Genomic DNA, 24,505 nt, shown 5'->3' with positions numbered 1-24,505 from the left:
TATGTAACCACATTATGCTTTTCTCACTGCCAATACAGCACACAGCAATTACTTGGAGGGCTCCATGACCATTATTTAGCACTACGGATACACAAGAAACAATTATCTGATAAAAACTTACAAACCCAGGAAGACCCTGGTGCTATCTTCTCCATATTATCAAAGTATATTTTGCTGGGTTATAAAAATGAATTCATCATTTGCATGATGATCCTGTTTATTCCCTCTCAACACAGCACACACACACACACACACACACACACACACCCTAAGTAGACTACAGACTCACAGGCAAGAGAGGAGTCTTTCTCATCACTGTATTGTCTATTTGAAATGCCCTTTTACTTTCTTGTCCAACTGACAAAGTCCTATGCATTATATAAGATTCATAGAGGACCTGTTCTCTAATCAGCAAACTGGACTCTGTCCTCTCTACAGAAATTTTGTGTTTATGTCTATAGGCTGCTAGAATTTAGAGTCCTTGTTTTGTTTATCATTTTGTTACTCAGCATATCACATGCTTTCAATGTCCCTCCCTCTCCTCAGAAAGAATAGGAGGGATACAAGGAGAGAAAAAAAAATTAATGACATGATGGTTCAAAACTCAATTAATGACTATATGATAAAAACACTGATATTGTAAGGTACCATACGCTGAGAGGAAATTTTGTCACCAATCTACACTGTTAGCCTTTATTAGTATTAGAAACTGGTACATGTTTAAACTAAGTATTAATGTAATTTAAAACTTATTATTTTTATCACAAATCTACATTTTATTGTTTGTTATCATCTTATAAGTAACATACATATAGTTTTTTAATAAAAAATAATTCTGTCATACCGGATAAAGCCACGAACCATTTTTAGAAGAAATCACTTTCACCTGTATGTGTGTGTTTTCTTCACATATTTCTCTGTATATCACACATATTCTGCAACACATTCTTATTTTCTAAAATAAACAGGAGACTATTCCACATGAATTTCTGAAAACATTTTTCTTACTAAAATAATATAGACCTTCATATGTGTGCATAGACATACAGATTAATTCATGCTAAGGCTGCATAGGGTATTCTCATGTGTGCAGAGTCCTTTATCTGAAAACCTTCCTATCAGTGTCCTGTAAATGTGTTTTCTATTGTTGATTATTACAAACAACACTGCAGTGGGCACCCTTTTTACATCTATCTGTGCATGTCCGTGTGAGCATACCTACAGAATAGTTCACTACAATAGACACTGTTTGACAAATGAGTATGTTCTCTTTGAAATATCAGTAGATATTGTCAAATTCCCCTTCAAAAAACTACGGGAATTTACCTGTCTGCTAACATATCTGCACATTAATAAATTTCTGAAATATCAAACTTCATAGTTGGTAGGTAAACATGGATATCTCCTCCTACTTTGTGATTTCTCAAATTACGAATAAAATTTGAGGTTTTTATGGGGATAATGAACATGTGTTTATTTTTTCTGTGAATCTCCTGCTAATGTTATTTCCCCCTTTTAATTTGGTTGTAGTATATATTTTTTCTTATTATTAAGAAAGCCCCTATTGAACCCTTAGACACTTTGGTGGGATTGTAAATTGGTGCAGTCACTGTGGGAAACAGTATGGAGGTTCCTCAAATAATTAAAAATAGAACTACTTTGTTATCCAGTATTCCAACTTTTGAGTATTTATCCAAAGATTATGACAACACTAATTCGAAAAGATACATGTACTCCTATGTTGACTGCAGTATTATTTGCAATAGCCAAGATATGAAAACAATTTAAGTGTCCATCAGCAGATGAATGGATAAACAAGATGTGACATATATAAAGAAATACTACCCTGCCATAAAAAAAGATAAAATATTGCCATTTGCAACAAGGATGGATCTTGATGGTATTATGCTCTGTGAAATAAGTCAGACAGAACAGGGCAAAAACCATATGATTTCACTCATAAGTGGAATCTAAAACAAACAAACAAAAAACTAATAGAATAAAACATAAAAAACAAACTCATAGATACAGGTAGCAAAATGGTGGTTACTAGATAGGAAGGGGGTAGAGGGAGGGTAAAGGGCATGAAATATATGGTGATAGATGGAAACTAGATTTTTGGTTATAAGCATGCTATAGTGTATACAGATATTGAATTGCAACGATGTACACCTGAAACGTATATAATGCTATTAACCAATGGCATCTCACTAAAAAGAACAACAAACAAACAAAAAGCGCCTTACATAATAGGAATTAGTCTTTCTCTGCCATGTATGATGTTTACGCATATTTCAGTTTACCTCTCATCTTATTAGGTTTAACATCAATATTTGAAATGTATTATTTTCAAATTCACTTAAAATTCATGTCATTTCTTTTTGGTTATCGGATTCATATGTTACATTAAAGTCTGTCATCACATTTGTTTAAAGTTTTGGTTTTTAGTGGTTGTGTTATTAGCAGATTGAAAGTTTCTATGTGTATAGTTTAATCATGAATTTACTTACCATTTATTTTGTCCTTAAGCATGGGGATAAATACAGTACTTTATATTGTCCCAATGTCATGAGCACACCTGTTCCTCCATCTGAACTCCACCCCTTGGCTCAGTGAATGAAGCTAATTTCTACTCTAGAAAGTGCCTGGATGACTCCATTTGCCTCAGTGGCCACATCATCCACGTCACAAACTTTGTTCAGCTTTTGGTAAACATACCTACCTGGAACCTGTCCAATATTTATCTACACTGTGTCTAAGGTACATATTTTGGGTTTTCAGAGAGATTTTTTTTCAAAAGCATATCCTGTTGAACTCCCCAGGGATTCGAGTGTAGTATAAATAAATGGCTATTCCCTTACTTCCAGGCAATTCAGGATAAATTTTCCTCCTTCTGGTATCTGGCCATCCCCAAATCCTATATCTTAATCAAAAGGAACATTATCTAACATCAAATCTATTCTAATGGTTCAAGGAGACCACCACCTCTGGCTCAGTAAACTGTACGGATTCTGGAACATCCACATTTTTGTTATTATTATTCCACAAACAACTTGATCTAGATTTAATTTTTAAAACTGCATTAAAAAGTGGAAGTCAAAAGGTGACGTTCTGCCTAGATTAGAAATAGTTTCCAGTTGCACTTTTTACTAACCATGTGATCTTGGGTACATTGATTATATGTACCAGCTTCATCCTCTATAAAACCAGAATCATTTTAACACTGTCCTCATGATAACACAAACATGAAATTATTGCAAACGGCACACAACTCCTGGCCCGTAGTAAGTGCTCAAAACATATCCCTTGCAGCTGTTTCCGTGATTTCTATCACAACTGCTGTGGCAACCTACAGTTGTAGACTCTGGTAAAACTGGTTATTTTGTGGCGATCAATTCAGATTTTCTACAGCATACAAAGTCCACATTCAAAATGTCCAATCTCCTTTTATCCACTGATCAGTACTTGTATGGCACAATTGAATCTACAGTTAATGGCAAACAAGATTAGATATCTGAAATCAACTGTTAGCTCTGCCACAGGCGGAAAGGAACATCTCCGCCATCGCAAGATCAACTAGCATCATAGCTCCACAGTGGAAGGGGAAGAGTGATGATTTCATGTATTGTCCCCAAATCAAGGCACCTAATGGAAAATGACATCACTGTTTCTTATCTGATGCTGAAACCTTTCTCGCTAATCCTTTGGATTCAGTATTAGATTCAATTCTTTGCTTATTAGGTCCATGTTAAAATCTCAAATTTGTCCAAGTACCAATTTGGATTCATCGTAGCTGCATGTATCTGAGATTGAACTAAAGAGCTTAAATAGAAAGGGTTTGCTTTCTTAAGAAAGGTTTTGGGATTGGCAGACCAGGGCTGGAGTATCAGTGATGCAGAAGCATCATTCTTCCAGACCCTTGATCTTTTCTGCTCTATCTCACCTAGCAACAGGCTTTCATTCTATGGTTGCAAGGGGCAGCTGCATTTCTGTACCACATTTTCATTATAGGCGGCAAGAAAGGCATGTGGCAATGAGTGTGAAATATGTGTACCAGCAATGTATTTTTGTCAGGAAACCTGTATCTTTCCTGGAAGCTCCATTCCATTGTCACATGGCCACTCATAGATGAAAGGGAGTGAGGGGAGGTGAATATTTAACTCTGTATAGGGCTAGCTTGAACAAAACTGAATTTTCTTACTACCACCGAATGGGAGGCAATAGTTGGATAATTCACAGTGTCTACCTAAAGACGCATGATCCTGTTATTTGTAACACATGCCATATTTTTGTGTATATGTGTATATTCAGCAGGGTTGGCAGGACACTAACGGGCCTAGATCAGCAGATGCTTTGTATATCAGGACCATAACCTTATCCTCTCATAATCACCCTGCTTCTGGTCTCAGCCCTGAAATCCCTTATGATGGAGGTTGGCAAACTTTTCTGTAAAAAGCAACATGGGAAATATTTTAGGCTTTGTGAGTCTAAGGCTTTGTAAGTCTTCACTCAACTCTTCCACCGCAGTGCCCAAACTACCACAAGCCATATGCACATGGAAGGGGGCGACTGTGTTCTAGTAAACCATTACTTACAAAAACAAAAGCAGACTGAATCTGTTTCCCCTGCCACTATATGCTGCTCCCTGCTCTACAACAGCTTTTTATTTCTAAAATCCGAATCAATGCAAATGTCACCTCTTCTGAAGCACCAATGTAAAGCGAGCATCTCCCTCTACTAACTTTTGTATCACCTCCTATAACACTCATGTTCCAGTGTGAGTAGAATGCTAACATGATGATTTTTATGTATCTGTTTTTCCACCATGATGAGTTTACACATGCACACACACACACATACACATACACACACGGATGCACAAACAATATAATTTCCAATGTTCAGCTTATTGCTTGCCATACTCTTTCAATAGACTCAGGCCTAGAACCACTGTAGTATAAAGACTAAAAACATACTATTATATTATTTTTCTCTATTATTTTCAGATATTAAATATTTCTCCATCAACCACACTCATCTCAGTAAAAGAACTTAAAAATTCTAGCTGTTTCCCATTCCTATCTTCTCCTAGCCTGCTCTGAGGATTTTGAAATGTCTTGTTCTCAAGTCTTCAAACTACAGCCTTCACTGTAATAATTCCTTGATTCTTCATGGTTCTTAGACTGTACATTATCCGTTAGCATCCTCAAATGTATTCATTTAGATTTAACTCTGTGTACACACACACACACACACACACACACACACACACTCTCACTCACTCACTTACATATATATTTCAGAATACATTGCTAATATTTTTTTCCTCTCGTCATTTCCCATGACTTTTTGATCTGTCTTTTGATTCATTTCCAATATTTTCAATTTTAACTATCTTCTCAAATATATTTTACACATAAAATAAAAGAATGATATACTTTCTGGATCCTTCTTCAAAGATTTCTGTCACCCTCACAGATGAATCATTTTTTTACAAAGGCTGTAAATAGGATAGTATCCAATTGCTGACCAGAGTCCAGTCTTTCAAGTGATAAATATGATGATGCCAAATATATTTTTTCTTAGTAGGAAATTTTTAAAAACCTAAAAATTTATAAAATTTCTCTTTTACTTAGGTTTTAGGAACTTTGCCAGGATTTATATATTAACCCTTTCTGGAACTCATAAAAGTCTATTAAACTTGTAAATTTCTATATTCTTTACCTCAAGAAAATAATATTATGGCTTCTCTCCTTTAGCTCCTCTATTTTGCTCCCTGGGAATATACGTTAATCATACAGTCTTACAAACATATCCTCCAAGTGTCATTTTTTTCCCAAAATTACCATATTTTTGTACTTTTGCTCTCTGATTTTTTAGCTACTTCTTCCCATTTCAAGTTCCAGAACAATAATTTTGGCCTGATCAGTGACCATCCATGCCTCGATCCATATACTACATTTTTTTGTTGTTTACTTATTTGTAGAAAATGTGGCTTTGTGTTACAGAAATCCCTTTGTAGTGTCCCTAAAACACTAGTGCTCTTATTATTTACTCTTAGATAAACTGTCGGTCTTGGTAATGACTGCTCTGCCTAGTTTTCCCTGTCCAGTGCTTTGTCCTCTATGGTTATGGTTGTTTCTCATGTTCCTGGGGGTCTTAAGTAGACCCTGGAAGTACTTTACCGTGGCAATCTCACAAGAGGTACAGTCATAGAGTCCTTTGCTTTTGTCAGACAGAAGGAGCTTGTCAAGGGCTGTCAGTCCCTTGACAAAGCGCTACAGGGACGTCTATTTAAAGTTTCCATGGAACCTCTCAGCTGCCAGGGTTAACAGTGTTGAGACTTTCAGTTTCCCCTCAGTTGTCCTTAGAGAACAATGAGCCTGAGTGACTTCTGGGCCTCCCCCAGCCTCTCTAAGGCTGGCTGCTGTGTTCTACTCAGGTCCAAAGGGAGCCAGTTTGGCAACAGCTTTCTCCCCTGAGACTCTGGTCAAGAAGGAGAACTTAGCCTCTCTGTCCAACCTGCTTCCCCAACCTACAGGAACTATCTGCCTGGCTCAGAAGACCTAAGATGGGCTGGAGTTGGGAAGGGACAAAACTACAAACTTCCATTAAAGAAAACCCTGTATATATATGAGAAGGAGGTTGTTAACTAAATTTACTGTGGTAATCATTTCACAACATATATAAGTTAAGTCATTACGCCTTAAAATTATACAGTGCCAGATGTCAATTATACCTCAATAAAACTGTAAATTATTCCAAATTAAAAATTGTACATCTAATAAACAGTGATTTAATTAATGATGACAATGACCTTAATTTAAAATAATAGTCATATGTATGCAGCAAACTTAAATATTAAAATCTTTGTTCAAAAAATGTGTTCTAAATCTAAGCTTGAAGACTCAAAAAACAGTAAAAAAAATATTATGATAGTTGAACTTTATTATAATTACAACTAAGAAATCCATCATATGAGATAGAAACAAAATATAACAGATAGACTACAGCTATTTGTGAGCAGTGGGAAAGCCCCAGCTCATTAGGATGAGTGGAGACCTAGATTACAATTTATTGACTGTAGTGTCAGCTTTACATTCAGGAGAATCTGGAGTCAATTTGTTCTTGGCTGTTTTCTACAAACTCATATGTGAACTGGGGAAAGTTACTCTAGTACGGTGTGCCAGTTTGTACATCTGTAAAGTGGTATTCTAAATACGTCACAGTATATTTAAAAATAAGTGACATATGTCAATGCTTAGGAGTATGTGAGAAGTTTAATTGATTAATGTAGCCATTACTTATGTTATTAATGTTACTGTAATTTGTTCATAAACTGTAAGCTTAAAAGACATAGCGAAAGATTTCCGACATTCTATTGTCTTTCATTATCTATGCAAATTGTCATTTTGAATGTGTTGGTATGTTCTTAACAATATCCATGAAATATTTACATGGTTAAAAAAAACATGTTAACAGAGCAAGAATTTTCCATCCTTTCTAATTTATGATAGTCTTTCCTTGAGAGCAAACCATTATTTACACTTATATGTTCAGAAATTAATTCTAATAAATATTATATATGTAGAATCCCTATTCTTTAATAATTTAGGGCACAGAAAATTATTAAAAATAATTGGGAACTTCTTCAAATGTCTACACACACACCACACACACACACACACACACACACACACACACACACACATTAAAAGCTGGTCTTCAAAAGATGATTTCTGGATCCTCAGAATATACTAAGTCAAAGCATAAAAATGATGTTTCTTACCCATATCTGACATTTCAGGCACAGTAACGATGTATGGTCCATCTGTGAACTTTGGAGCATTGTCATTGATGTCTTGTACTTTGATGATGAACTCGGACTCGGGTTCAAGAGGCTTGTTTGTCCGTCTGTCAATAGCCTGGGCATGAAGCACATAGTGGGTCTTCTGCTCTCTGTCTAGGCTTTTCGTTGAGTGGATGTCACCCGTGGTATCATCAATGATAAATATAGTCCCGGCACCTTCTCCAGTAAGGATGTACTTGACAGACCCATCACCTTTGTCAGAATTGGAGTGCAGCTATAAAATACAAATGGAATAATTTCACATGCATTATATTCCAACCTTACATGGTATTCTCTGAAAATTGTCTATCTGTAATTTAATACTTGGTTTGACTATGACTTTTCTCTCCACAGTGTCCCATGTGTTACCACAATCATTTATTTTTCTGAAGTGTTCCTCCACTTGCTGTTAATATTGCTATTTATATTACGATCTGTAAGAGTACTCCAGTTACTGATTTATGATAACTTAATAAGTAATACTTACTAATAGAAAAACAATATCCCTTGCTGTCATTCTACTAAATGAACATTTACTAACTAAAAGGAATAAAATTGGGAAAATAAATTACCAGTAAATCACTTGTAAGAATACTGTTTCTATACTTAAAATAAATTTTGGTTTTTTGTAATTTAATAGTTTGGCATTCTATTTTAACCTTAAAATTAGAAAAGAAAATACAGCAAGACAAACTGAGATACAAATTAATACTTAAAATTTCCACTAAAGAGGCACTTTTTGTCATAGAGGCATTGCTTTTATAACTTGAAAAGGTTTTTTTCTAGATCAATTGTTCAGATTTAGAATTAAAAAAACAAAAAACATTCATTGTCAACTATTTCCTTTCTTTAAAGATAATGAAAAATTTTAACTCAAAATGTAAAAAGCAGTGAAGATTTAATAGGTAGACACTGATTTTTAATTAATTGAGATACATTAGTAAATTTTCACTTTCTAAATTAAAATGATTGAATATTCTTTAAACAGATATAGAGAGTAACATTTCAGTAGAGAAGAGGTCTTTAATAAGAATGATAAATAACATTAATGAAATTTTAAAGTATGTTTTTGTCATTTATGCATCATTGAATGCTTTTAAACTATGTAGAGTTCATATTTAATATTCTACTGTAACTTATAAGATCAAAATTCCACTAAGTATTTCCGTAAGTTTCACTGCTTTATTTTTAGCTAAGACAACTGTAATATTTTCTCAAATCACAACCATATATTTGAAAAATTATTTCTCCAAGAGATCTGAACAGTTATCCTTTATATGAAAACTTTTTTTAATCACATAACCTCCACTACCCACCTTTTGTTCATTTCTGATATTTGGAAACATTGAAACAATATAACCTGCTCATATAGCATTTTGGTTTCTTGCCATAGTAAAGTGAAATGTTTCAAGGTTTATTTTAGTTTCTGAACTCTTAGAAGACAAAGATAAAATATAGAAAAATACATAACAATATGAAGAAAGGACTATTTTTATAGGAAAATGAAGGTGACTTGAACATAAATCATAGCACATCAGAAATAAATTCACTTCTTTCTTGAAAACACATAGGACAAAAACAGGGACACAATTTTGATGAGAATCACATAGCAAGTATAACAATTTATTTCAAAACTGCTTTTGGGGGGCTTTTATATAAAAGAAGTAAAAATGCATTAGCAAAATATGAAAACTTAGCTTTCAAAGACACACTTCATTAGTAAATTAACTATTAAAGAAGAATGTGTAATGAGTTGCGTGGAGACAGTTTTATGCATGTGTGAAAATGTATTTGTTTCTTGATGTCTCTTGACATATCATGTTAGCACCTAGAATAAAATATTTATCATTTATGAAGCACACACTTATAAAATATCTATAGGCAGCCTGCTCCATATTCTCTAAATTTACATCATCCATTACTCAAACACAGCACAGTAAAGCAACAATTTGAACAAATGTTTTTAGAACCTTTTCTGGAACACTGTTGATATTAAGCTAATAAGAGATGACATAGTTTTATTAGCTATTGAATATAATATATGTAAATTATAAATCTATATAATGTAGCTATAACTAATTTAAAAAACTTTCAGAGAAAAGTATGGTTTCTAACAACTAAAATGAGAAAGACATAACAATGGCTACAACTGACACTCATCTTCAGGATAGATCCACATACTCTTCTATGTTTTTAGTGAGGTTAACCTGATATTTAGTTTTGAATTCAAAGTTCATAATACAAAGACTTATTTATATTTAAAGAATAAAAGGCTTTTTCCATGTAGACCAGCAACAAAAGTAAAATAAATAGTAAAGTTGTCAATCTAAAGTATCTATTAAAATATTATACACTCTATTCTTTATACACATTCTGGCAAATAATTCAAGTAAAAGAAAAATTCCAGTTTTTGTTTGTTTGGTTTTTTTTTTAGACTTGGATCTGGTTGCATATTCATAACATTTTTAGAATTAATAATAAATCACTTAGTCTAAATGTTTCAGAAGTTATGTCTGATTTGAAAATAGATGTGCAATACAATCAATGAACTGTAATTTAGAAGTATATATATTGTTGGATAACAATAAAAGTTACATCAAAATATTACAAAATGTATTTGGATTACATTAGCTGTTGATAATAATCAGTTTGAGTATTTAAATAATGTAGACCATTAGTTAATTAATGGATTATTTAATCTCTTAGCTGGCCTGGTTGAAACTTGAAATGATTAGCTCCATGTAACACTAATGGGAAACCACCACAGTTATATTTAGTCAATTCATTAATAGTTTATATGATTATAATAGTGATTACTTATGAAACAAAAAAGTGCTGTATTCTCAGATTACCTGTTCTATACCATACCCGTTTTCACATATTCAGTTCGTTTTTCAAAATTCAATCTGCAACAGAGGTGGAGCCTGACAGAAACATTGGTTGTATTGTCTTGTTTGCTTACTAACTGTGTTTTAAGATCCTTGAAGATCACATGTTTTGTATTAAGTTTTCAAGGGAAGAAATAATGACTGACTGAGTGAATGAATGAATAAACAAATGAATAAAATAGGTAAGGAGTAATGGCAATATTAGAGATAGAACTCTTAAAACAGAGACAAAGCTTTTGGATACAGATAATAACAATAGAAACATGTTATGTTTGATTGGGGGCAGCAATAAGTTACCAAATGGAAGGGATTGGGAGTAGAGAGCATAAAGTAGAAATTCTCTGGATATGCACATGGTACTATTTAGTAATCAGTAAAATATCGCATTGTAAGTTTAGGTACTATATCATCTAAGAGAGATTTTTTATCATTTTTATATTGAAATATGTAAAACTATTTGGAAGATAAAGTTGATTTTAGTCATACAATGTACTCTTTTTTAAACAGATTAGAAATACCACCCAATGACCAGTAGCAGGGTCTTATCGTAACACACATCGGTGGGAATATACTTTTACCATCACAAGATTTTACAAAATGAGTGATATTTCAATGCTGAAGGACAAAATGCTATCAAGGAAAAAGAGGTAATCCTTGGGTATCTGAGCACACAGTAGGGTTAATTAATTGTTCTCTAGAGAATAGAAAAGCAAAGTGAATGAAGAGAGAGAGAAAAGAAAATGTAGTTACCAAAGTAAAGCAAAATGAGTATTTCTCTAGCATCAATTTAATAAATGGACTTTGGTGTTAAGTAGTAACCTATGGCACTTAGAAAACTAATGTGATGCAGGAATTTTCCTTAGAAAACGATTTGTTCACCCTGGACCACATTAAGATCAGGACCCAAAAATTTATGACTTTCATTCTGTTACAGAATTCCTCACAAAGAGAATATACTATCCCTTGGGGAAGAATAACTTTAAAAGTTTAAGAGGTTAAGAAGATGGTGGCAGAGCAATTAATTTCAAAAGTTGCTTTTAGTTAACACTTCACCCTATGCTAAAAAGATAGGTCACAGTCTTAAAATTGTATTTGGACTACATAATTTATGTACATTTTATGAGTAGGAAACTTATGTTTATCATATCACAGTAAAATCTAGAAATAAAGTCAGAAATATTATATAGTAATCTCACTATCAACACTTTCTCCAACAGGTGAAATACAATAATCGATGTAATGTGAGAGAAATGTGAGAAACATAGGAAAGATATCTTATTGAAACTTACTGTGTATTTTTCATTGCAGAATGTGTTATATTTTATTTAAACTATAAGTACAAGGTATGATTACAATATATGATGAATGCTACTGTCGAGTGCCATCCAACGGAAAGGCAGGGATCTTCAAAATGGAAAGTGGCGCGTCAAAACTTAGTAACAGTGTGTGACAAGTTTCAACTTGTTCAGTGTAGTCAGTCAGGTGTGAGCTGCGGTTGAGAGAAGGTTGTGTTTTAAAGCAGGCCCTAAATCATCCTCCATCATGACAATGCTCCGTGTCACACATTGCTTCTGGTATGGCAATTTCTGTCAAATAAAAATATAACGGTGTGTCCTCATCCACCTTATTCACTGGATCTGGCACCATGGGGCTTCTGGCTCTTCCCCAAAGTCAAAATGATTCAGGACATGAAGGCAGCCACGGCAGCACAACTAAAAACCCTCACGGAAGAGGACTTTCAGTACTACTTCAGAAAGTGGCAAAAACAATGGGATCAGTGTATTCAAAGCAAGTGGGAGTATATTGAGGGGGATTAATGGCAATGTGTCTTTTACTGTACTATTTTTTTTTCTTTTAAACATTCACCGTATCTTTTGATCACAAATCATATGCTTAAGGATCTATACCCAAAGAGCCTCATCCGCATTAAATGATGAGACTTTGGACTTTGAGCTAACAGTATAATGGGACCATACTGCAGGGACCTTGGGTGGGTATCAGTGTATTTGATAAGAGGAATATGAATCACGGGGTGTAGGTAGGAGGATAGACTTTGATTGGAATTACCCATAATAATTACTGTCTATTGCTATTTACACATGTATGTAATTCCCCCTTCTTAAGTTAGTGTAGGACCTAGTAACTCTAATTAGATAAAAGTGATGGGCTGTCATTTTCAAAAACAGCTTAAAATGTTGGCTTTAGTCATGTTTGCCCATTCTACTATAACTCTCTGGTTCTCTCTCTTTCTTTCTTAGAGCCCTGAAGGAATCAAGCTGTCATGCATGAGAATCTGGAGGAGCTCACAGGGCAGGAAACTGATGTCTCCAAGCCAACAGCCAGTGTAGACCTGAGGTCTGCTAATGAATATGTAAGTAAATTTGGATGTCAATTTTCTGCAAAATTTAGACTTCAGATGATTACAGCCCCAGCAGACAACTTGACCATAGCCTCATGAGATATTCTGATTCAAAAACACCCAGGGGAGTCAAGTCTGGATTCCTGACCCAGAGAAACTACAAAATCATACTGTTGCTTTAAGCCGCAGAATGTTTGGGGGATAATTAATTCACTAGTGATCCCTAAGGAGGTCTCTCAAAACAATATGTTAAATGACACAAGACAAACATCAAAAAAGCACATATATTTTTATTCCATTTGTATAAATATATAGACCAGAAAATCTAAGCTATAGTTAGAGAAATTAAACCAGTAGTTGTTAGGATCAGGGGTGCAAGTGATTGCCTGCACTATTTTTATCTTGATCAGGATGGTTTAGAGAGTTTTCTAATGTCCTTACAATATGTACTTATTATGTGCTCGATGTATATCATGTGAAATGTACCTGTTTTTCAGTGTTAATAATTATGAACATTTATTAAGCATCAAAGTATACTGCAGAGGCTGCTATATAAAAGCATACTTATCAATAGAGTATCCCACTGACCTCACAATCTAAAATGAAATACAAGAAGAATGCTGTAAGCATACCTTAAAATTTCCTTAGAAATGGATATTTTGGCAAATAAGTGAGTCAAAATGACCCATCATTTCTAGTACAATGTTATTAAGGCTTTGAACATGATCCAATCCAAAGAATTTTTTACTTGTACTCAGACATGTTTTTCCAATTATATTCAGGATGGTAAAAATAGAGACTTAGATATTCAGTAAAAACAATGAATTCTTTAAAATTCCCTTGTAGGACTTCGAACTTTAGATTTGAAAATGAGAAGTCCACCATCATATACCTTAGATATTCAGATTCGTTTTTGTTTTGTTTTTTTCTATGTTCTCTTTGTAGGATCTGCTTAGGTAGATAATCTTTCTTTAAAATATCCCTTCCATCCCTAATAAAATTAAGTTACTACAATTAATTAAGTAGGATCTGGAGCAAACTTTTGAGTGATAGGACCTAATTGTCATATATTTTGCTACAAAAATAAAAAACAACAAAAAAACACATTCATTTTGCACTTACTATCTCCCTCTAAAATGTCCATGTCCTAATCCACAAAACCTATTAATTTTATGTTACATGGAAAAATGGATGTTGTTGATATGAATAAATTAAGCAAAATCATTCAGGATTATCCCATTATGCCCATGTAATCACAAGTGTCCTTGTAAGAGAAAAAGGAAAGTAGGTGAGTCAGAGAAAATATATAACTATAGAAGCAGAAAAACAGGGAGGGAGGGAGGTATAGAGGGAAAAAGAGAGAGAGGATTTGATTGATTTGATTTGAAGGTTTTAAACCTTAAAGATTGAAGAACTGTCTACAAACCAAGAAAAACAGGTAGTTTCTAGAAACTTGGGGAAAAACAAAACAAACGAAAACCAAAACCCCATAATTCTCAACTAGAGCCTCCAAAATGAATGCAACCATGTTGACACCTTGATTTCAGGATGCATTAACTCCAGAACTGTAAGGTAATAAATTTGTGCTATTTAAGTCACAAAGTGTATGATAATTTGTTACAGTAGCATTAGGAAAATGACATACTTGCATATATCATATATTTTGCTAACAGATTAAAATACAGTTTTTTACAGTAATTCTATGAGGTAGATATTTTATTTCCCCGTGTTTTTTTTTAAATGAACACATTGAATGTTGTTAGTTAATTTGTCCAAGGTTACAAATCTATTAAGTAAGAGAAGTTGGGTTTGAACCCCTCTGAATTTAACTTTAGAACCTGGATTTATACTTTAGCGAAATTATATTATCACAGATATACAAACATAGTTACTGAAAAGTTGAAATGTACAAAACTGTAGATACATTTTCACATCTTCTGCAACAGTCATATATCAAATCACCAATCATGTTAGCTATGTGTCTCCTCTTAAATAAATGTTAGCAATTGAAGGCTGATGAAGTGTTATACCATATGTCTGTTATATGTTTCCTCTTGTACTCATGTTCATAAGTACGTATAATTTATATATATATATATATATATACATATATACATATATAAATCATAGGCTACAAATAAGGAATTCATGTGTATATTTCATATTTCAGCAACTACATATTAAATACTTATTAAGCACCAATTAAATTGAACAACTATTAAGGCTCGGTAATATAAAAAAAAGTGCAAATTCAAGGACAAATCAAATGGCATTTGTGCTAAAGTTTTACAGCCTACAGGACAAAAATCAGATCAGGAGAAGTCTGAAGAGGTAGGGAAGGTTCAGGTCCTTGAATGGCAGGTACAGGAGTTTAAAGTTTTTATTGAAAAAAGAAAAAAAGAAGTGTGCAATTATGTTGACTTTGAAAAGGGGGGTTGGGGGGAGGAAAGAGAGACAGAGAGAGAGAGAGAGAGCAAATGACAGAAGCAGAATTGAATTATAGAAATATAAAGCAATGTACAATTTAACTTAGAAGGAGTAAATCTATAGAAAACCTGACAAGATGCTGCACTGAAAAAAAAAAAGAAGTTTGAGATGGGACACATTAGAAAGATAGTAAATAAGCACTATATTAAAAACTTAGCAATGTATAGGTTTTAAGACATCAGAAAGAGGAAGAGGTAGAGTCAAGGATGGCAATTTGCCTGGTATCTGGGAACTCGGGAGAAAGTTATGCCTTTTACAGATTAAAAGTAAATAGCAGACACTAAAATGTCAGCGAGAGTTTTACAATAGCAGATTATATAAATATGATAACTGACAAAAACTGAGTTTTCAGCTATCTATAAACTCATAATAGGATCTGTGCAGATGACAAATAGTTGGGATATCAAAAAAAATAAAAGATATGGACTTAAATCTAAAAGGTTTCATAGATGGTAGTTGGAGCCACAAAACAAGTAAGAAAACCAAGAACACTTTTAAAAACTCGGAACCATAAACTTTTAAGGAAATAACAGATAAACATTCACACATATATACATATATTTTAAAAAAAGGAGGAAGAAAAGAACTTTCTGGAGAGTTTTTTAGTACTCTTTTTCTATACAACAAGATCCAGGGTAGTAATCACTTGGAGATACTGCTTATCTAACTAATTTTATGAGCTAACATTACCCTGATACCAAAACCTGGTAAGAATAGCACACACAAAAGGAAAACGACAGCCCAATATCTCTGATGAATACAGACACAAAAATCCTAAACAAAGTAATAGCAAATTGAATACAGCAATACATTACAAAGATTATAAATCACAATAAAGTGAGGTTCATTCCAGGGATGCAAGGATGGTTCAACATACACAAATCAAACAATGTGATATACCTCATCAACAAAAAAGGGATACAAATCATGTAATCATATCAATAGAGGCAGGAAAAGCATTTCACAAGATACAATAGCTATTTATGATTAAAACACTTAATAAAATTTATATAGAAGCACCTCAGCGTAATATTAATGGAAGTCATAAATGAAAACTCCTTAGCTAATAGCATACTCTTTGGTGAAAAATGAAAGCTTTTCCTCTAAGACCAGGAAGGTGTCAACAAAGCCCACTCTCGCCACTGTTATTCAAAGAAATCTTGGAAGTCCCAGCCAGGACAATCAGGCAAGAGAGAGACATAAAAAGCATCCAAACTGGGAATGAAGTAAATTGTCACTCTTTATAGATGACATGATTCTTTATATAGAAAGCCCTAAAGACTCCACAAAAAGCTATTAGAAACAATAAATGAATACAGTAAAGTTGCAAGATACAAATCAATGAACAAAAATCCATTGCCTTCTTATATATAAACAATGAAATTTCAGAAAATGAAAAAAAATCCTTTTGCCATTGCAACAAAAGAATAAAATATCTATGAGTAAACTTAACAAAGGATGTATAGGCCTTATGCACTGAAATCTACTAGACATTATTAAAACAAACAAACAAAAAAAACAACCACAAAAAGAAAAAAAAAACAATGAAAAAGACACAAAGAAATGGAAAGATATTCCACGTTCATGGATTAGAAGAATCAAAATAATTAAAATGGCACCATTACCCAAAACAATATACAGACTTAATGCAATCCCCATCAAAATCTCAATGACATTAAAACAAAATAATCATCAGATTTGTATGGAATCACAAAAGACCCCAATAGAAGTGATCCTGAGAAAAAAAAGAACAAAGGTAGAAGTATCACACTCTCTGACTTCAAATTAGACTACAGAGTGACAATAATCAAAGCAGAATAACAGATACACAGACCAATGGAATAGAATTGAGAACCCAGAAATAAACTCACATATATATAGGCAAATAATTTTTGACAAAGAAGTCAAAAACCTACAGTGGAGAAAAAAAAAGCCATTTTAATAAGTGATGCTGGGGAAATTGGAAAGCCACGTGCAAAAGGATGAAACTAGACTACTATCTGTCATCATACACCAACATTAACTCAAAATATATGGACAACCTTAACATAAGACATGAAAAAATAAATTGCATAAAAGAAATCAGAGGTACTAAATTTATGGACCTTGGGTTTAGAGAGAGTTTTAGAATTCTGACTTCAAAGGCAAAAGAAATAAAAGTAAATATTAATGAATGACACTATATCAAACTAAAAAGCTTCTGTACAACAAAATAAACCATCAGCAAAACAAAGAGGCGACCAACCAAATAGGAGAAAATATTTGCAAATAAAAACACCTCTAATAAGGGGCTAGTATCCAAAATATATAAGAACTCACAAAAGTCAACAACAACAAAAAACAAGCAATCCAATTAAAAAATAGATAGAAGACCTGAATGGATACTTCACCCAAGAAGACATACAAATGGCCAACAGATATATGAAAAGATATTCAACTTCACTAGGCATTAGGGAAATGCAAATCAAAAACACAATGAGATACCACTTCACCCCAGTTAGAATGGCTATCATCAACAAGACAAATAGTAACAAGTGTTGGAGAGGCTGTGGAGAAAAACGAACCCTCATACACTGTTGATGTGAATGCAGTTTGGTGCAACCACTATGGAAGGCAGTGTGGAGGTTCCTCAAAATATTAAGAATGGAATTACCATATGACCCAGCAATCCCTCTCCTGTGTATCTACCCCAAAAATCTGAAAACATTTATCTGTAATGATATATATACCCCTATATTTGTTGCAGCAGTATTCACGATGGCCAAGATATGGAAACAATCAGTGTCCTTTGATAGATGATTGGATAAAAAATATGTGGTGTATATATACACAACGGAATAGGTGTAGATATACACAACGGAATACTACTCTGTCATAAGAAAAGGTGAAATACTGCCACTTGTGATAATATGGATAGATCTTGAGATTATCGCGCTAAGCAAAATAAGTCAGATAACAAAAGTTGAAAACCATGTGATGTTACTCATATGTGGGATGTAAAACTGAAAGCAACAAACAAAGAAACAAAAACTCATAGACACAGACAACAGTTTAGTGGTTACCAGAAGGTAAGTGGTGGGAGGTTGGCAGATGAAGGTAAAGGGAGTCAAATATATGGTAATGGATAAAGATTTGACTTTGGCTATGAAAACAATGCAATATATCAATGATGTATTATATAATTGTACACTTGAAACCTGTATAATTTTACTCATCATTTCAACCTAGTAAATTCAACTACAAAGAAAAAAAGAATTCCTCCAAAGCAACATGAGTTTGGGATGGTGGAGAGGTGATGAGAAGCCAAAATAGAAAAAAAAAAAAAAAAAAAATGCCTGGATTTCCGAGCCCAGTAGCTAGGGCTCAACATCCTTGGAGCCCCGTAGAGGAATATTTGGGCATCGCAGTGGCACCTAGAGGCAACATAGCTGATGCCAGGAGGCAGGGCAGGAGCAGCAGTGAATGGGAGAAGCAAGTAGCCAGAAGTGGCAAGAAACAAGACTGCAACAACAAGTGGATTACCATGATAACCAGCCTGTGACAACGAAGATGCTTGGAATGGTTACTACACTAGCTCTTTGACAAAATTATAAGATTGTTGAGTTGAAGCAGTCCAGGAAGAGGGGCATTCCCTATTACTCGCTGAAATAGATGTACATACTCTATAGGAGAACGTTTCAGCAAGTGGGGCCCACAGGAATACTATTCAGAAAAACTAAGCATGCCTTCACAACCAAAAACATGAAATACAGGAAAAGGCAGGCCTTCATAAGTGAGAATCAAAGTTAGAAACAACTGATTTGTTAATGATTGAAAACTGCAGATGCACAGACTACAGAAAAATTATATGCATACAAAAATGATTTGAGGGGGAAAAAAAGATGCAGTTACAAAGATGCTTGAATAACAAGAAACCATCAAGAATAAGCAAACAGTTGAAAAAATTACCATCTGGAAGTGAAGAATATTATATGAAAAATGTTTTAGTGGATGAATTAAACAGTGGTTTTGACACAGTAGAGAAAATAAGAATGAATTGAAAGATAAATGTGTAATGAGTGGTATCAAAGTGGTTGGAAAAGTGAGTTTTCTTTTCCAACTCCCAAATGTGTCTTTATTTTTGGCAATCACTACAGGAACAGCATTACGTATCAGATTTGTGAAGACTTATTACTCATGCAGAGAAGGAGGAGTCATTAGCTAATGTAGAAATTGAGAGAGGTGCAAAGCCTTAGACATTGTTTATTTCTTATATATATAAATAGTCTATTCATGGTTACTCTATATTGAAGGAAAAAAATGGCGGGTGGAGAGAGGAATGGGTTTAGAGAGGAAGAGAGATGGGAGGAAGAGAGGGGAGAGATTCACGCAGAGACTGATGATAATATAGACTAAATAGTTGGGTTATATTTATATAAAGTAGACCCGCTGACTTTTTTTTTTATGTAATGACAAGATGCTATTTTTTTCTTAATTGAGTGATACCATATTAAAACATAACTATATGTGCGGGTGTTTTGGAGTTTGATATCTTTGTAGTATTGAACGATGTAAATATCCTATATTTCTACTTTCTCGTTTGAAAAGCATAATAAAAACTCATAATTAAAATAGTCATAGGGATAGACATGAGATGCCAGTAAAGCGCGTCTTATAATGCTTAGCAACAAAAAAACAAGTCTTTCAAAAGTAGATGTTAGTAATAAAATACTAAAACATAATACTTAAATATTCACATTTTTACATGTTTTGAAAAAGGTAATGCAAATATAAAGCCAAAACAGATTTATGGATACCTGTGTTGTTGTTTTTTTCTCTTTCTACATAATGTAAATTAAAGGTGATACAGGTACACAGCTAAATAGCAATGCAATTTGAGTAGGTTAACCGTGATAAATAGAGCTCAAGTGCACAGCTATGCTGGGACAGACGGTGTCTAAATAACCTGAGACAAACAATGGAAGCATCGTATGGGTTGGCATGGACCTCTGTGTGCTTATCCAGAGCATCTAAATATATATATGATGAATAATCAAGCATTGTGTTTAAGAGACATATTAGGGTGTTAATCGTTGGAATTACTGCAGATGAATTAGAATGAAATATTGAGATGAAAGTTGTATTCCTCCTTGATTAATTAAAGAAGAAATAGAGAATCACCAAATAAACATCTTACAGTTTTAAGTTGTCATGAAGACTAATCTTTAGTTTCTTTATGATGTTTATATTTGCAGTTTGTTTTTCAAAACGCTTGAGCCCTTTCATAAACATTGTTTAAGAATATAATTTAAACTACTAAAATTAATAAAACTTCAGCAAGACTGATGAAGTAAATGAGAGAACAAACAATGTCAGTATTAGGAATGAGAGAACATCATTTAAATTCCACAAATAGTGAAAAGAGAATGAGAAAATAATATGATGAATTTTATTTCAATCAGTTCAACAACTTAAATGAAATTAACAAATTCCTTGAAGATACTAATTACCAAACCTTACTCAAGAAGAGAGATAATACAAATAGCTCTGTACCTATTTAAAAATTGAATTTGTAGTTTAAACTTTCCCAAAATACAATCAACCCATCAAACAAACAAAAACTCCTTCAGAACTAACTAGTAAACTCAATCAAATATTTTTAAAAAATGAATAAAAACAATTCTATCCAAATTCTTCCAAAAAATTGAAGAGGATGTAAAAAATACTTTCCAACTCATTTTGTAATTCATCCATTATTCTGATACCAAAATAAGACAAAGATATTACTATAGAAGTACTGGTAAATATCACTCATGAACATAGATAAATTCTAAAGGAATATAAGCAAATCAAATCCAGCAATATATAAAAATCTAATACATCATGGCCAAGTTGAGATTATCACAGGAATGCAATGTGAATTTAATATTTGAAAATCAAAAGTAATTCACTTTATTCAGAAACTAAAAATGACAACAACAAAAAATGCAAACATTTCAATGGACATACATAAAACATTTGCCAAAATCCAACATCCGTTTCTGATAAAAACCATCAACAAAGTAAAAACAGAAGGAAGCACATTCAACCTGATAAAGACTGTCTATGAAAAACTTACATCTAACTTCATGATTAAATATAAAAGACAGAATGTTTTCCCCTAATACCAGGAACAGGACGAAGGTGTATGCTATTACCACATGTATTTAACATTTTACTGGAAGTTTTAACCAAGGCAATAAGACAAAAAGATAAATAAAAAAGTCTCTGGATTGGAAAGGAAGAAGTAAAACTATGTGAATACAGAGATGATATTATTATCTATGTAAAAATCCTATCTAATCCACAAAAATGATTTTAGAACTTGTAAGTCAGTTTAGCTAGATGTAAGGATAGAAGATCAAAATAGAAAAAAAAATGTATCTTTGTACACTAGTAATCAACAAATTGAAATCAAAATGTATTATTTAAAATAGTATCATACTATTATATAATTAGGAACAAGTGATGAAAAATATGAAGGATTTATACATGGTTAAGAAAAATTAAAGAAAACCTGTTTATAGGGAGACATAACTATTATATATATATGAGTCAGAGGACCAAATATTTTTACAATTATCCAAAATTGATACACAGTTTTAACATAATCCCAATCAAACTCCCAGTAGGCTTTTTTACTACAAATCAACAAACTGATTCTAGATTTCAAAAGGTATTGCAAAAATACCAAGAACACTCAAAGTACTATTCTTCATTTTTTGGAAAACAAAACACACAAAAAAATGGGAGGATTTCAAAACTAATTATAAATGTATAGTAAGCATGACAGTGTGATATTACATAAAGATGGACAAACACGTTAATGAAAAACAATAGTGTGTTTCTAATTTGACCCATACATATATGGCCAAGTGATTTTCAACAAATGTGAAAAGACAGTGCAGAAGAGCATTGATAGTTGTTTTTTTCAAAAAAATACAGTAGGAACTATCAATATACATACATAATTAAGTAAATGTCCATCCATAAGTCACATACATAAACAAATGAACTCAAAATGGACTATAGAACTAATAATGAAACCAAAACTGTAAAACTGGGAAAGAAAACATAAAACTTCTGTGACCTTGGGTTAGGTTAAAAAAAAAAAAAGTAATATAACACCAAAAGCATGATTTATAAAGCAATATATTGATAAATTTGACTCCATCAAAATTTTAAAAATATGCTCTTTGGATAATACTGTTAAGAAATGAAAAGGTAAGTGGTATACTGGATGAAATTAAGTGCAAGTTATATAGGTCATGAACGAGTTGTGTCCAGAATACATAAGAAACTAAATCAATAATAAGAAAACCACCCAATGTATAAGTGGGTAAAATGTTTGACCAAACAATTCACCAGATAAAATGAATACAAGCACAAGGAAAAATGCTCAAAATTATTAGTCATTAGGGAAATTCAGTTAAGGCCACCAAGAGATACCACTGGAAACCTTTATAGTTATGAAGACTGACTATCCCAAATGTTGGCAAGGATGTGAAGGAAAACGGAACTCATATGCAGTTTGTGGGAATGTAAAATGGACCAGTGCCCATTGAGAAAGATAAACATACAACTGCCGTATGTTTCAGCCTTGACACGCCTAGGTGTTCTTCCAAGAGAAAGGAAAACATGCGTCTACATACAGAGTTTTCCACAGATGTTCCAAGCAATTTATTTGTTATAGCGCAAAACATGAAACAGCCCATATCTCTTTCCATTAACGGGTGGACTGATACAAACACTGTGGTATACATACTATGGATGAGTACTCAGCAAAAACAAATACAAAACTCAACTATTTATCCATGTTACAGCATGAATACGTCTCAAAATAATTATTCTGATTAAAAGAAGCCTGATAAAATGAGTGCAGATTACATGATGCCATTTATAACAAACATTAGAAAATGCAACATTATCTTTAGCAGGAACAAGCAAATGAATAGTTTCCAGAGTGATGAGGGTTGAGAAGCAGATGGGAAGGGCTCCCAAGGGGCGTGAGGAAAATTTCAGTGGTGGTGGATATCTTGATCTTGTGTACATACGACAAATTTTATAAAATCTCAACTTTTAAATATGTGCAGTTTATTATACTCAATTATAACTTGACAAAGTACAAATGAACAGTTCCCTGAGGCCGTACACTTCTCATAGTCAAGGAATGCTATAGCTTACACCTGCATAAACATTCATTCATCTAATTAGTCCTCATTCACCATTAGTCATCATCGTTCATCATTAGTCATCACTCTTGCATTTGTTGAATCATCTCATTTAATAATTTGCTCGGTTTTCACTCATTTATTCAATTAATTAATTATTAATTACCAGTATTGAGTGCTCACTTTGCAGCCATCTATGTTCTGAGCATACAGAATAGAACAAATGAGGCTAAATCTAGGTTTTCGTAAGTTTCGTACTTAAGGATAAACATCATCTTAGTACATAACTAGCAAGTATCTTTGAGTAACTGCTAAGAAATCTGTAGTAAGTATTATGAAGTCATTGTTATTAATGGTTGTTCCCATATGAGACTCTGCAGGGATAACCTCTGATTGTATTAATACACTGTGCCAGCCTTAAAGCTGGGCACAGGGAACTTTATAAAGAATCGCCTCCCATTAGTGTACAAAGAAAAAATTACAAGTGATTTCGGATGGAACCCCAAAAGGCAGAGAGGGCATCACAAAACATAAAAACAAAACAATTTATTTCCCTGAACTGTATAGAGAAAAGGTGATTGACCTGCCTTACTGGCTTCTCATTCCTGGTCAAATGCGTGTGAGGAAGCAGCCAGTTCCTCTCTCTTTTCTACTTGCGTTCTGCAAATATCTCTCCTCCTTCCATGGGACCTAAGCTGTCTTCTACTGGCCAGGAAGCACAATTTTGTCTCCA

General features: G+C 33.3%; 1 protein-coding gene across 2 annotated transcripts in view; it reads right to left on the bottom strand.

Moving 5' to 3' along the window:
* Positions 1-24,505, bottom strand: part of LOC109451424 (cadherin-18) — an 864,067-nt gene that overhangs the window by 181,974 nt on the left and 657,588 nt on the right. For both annotated transcript variants that reach the window (XM_074329055.1, XM_074329056.1), the window contains one exon: positions 7,790-8,084. In XM_074329055.1, the coding sequence (XP_074185156.1) occupies positions 7,790-8,084 (295 nt within the window). The remainder of the gene's footprint in view (positions 1-7,789; positions 8,085-24,505) is intronic.

Source organism: Rhinolophus sinicus, linkage group LG03 (genome assembly GCF_036562045.2).
Source record: "Rhinolophus sinicus isolate RSC01 linkage group LG03, ASM3656204v1, whole genome shotgun sequence".
NCBI classification, from domain to species: domain Eukaryota; kingdom Metazoa; phylum Chordata; class Mammalia; order Chiroptera; family Rhinolophidae; genus Rhinolophus; species Rhinolophus sinicus.
The sequence above is the reverse complement of the archived record's forward strand: the minus strand, read 5'-3'. Positions and strand labels throughout refer to the sequence as shown.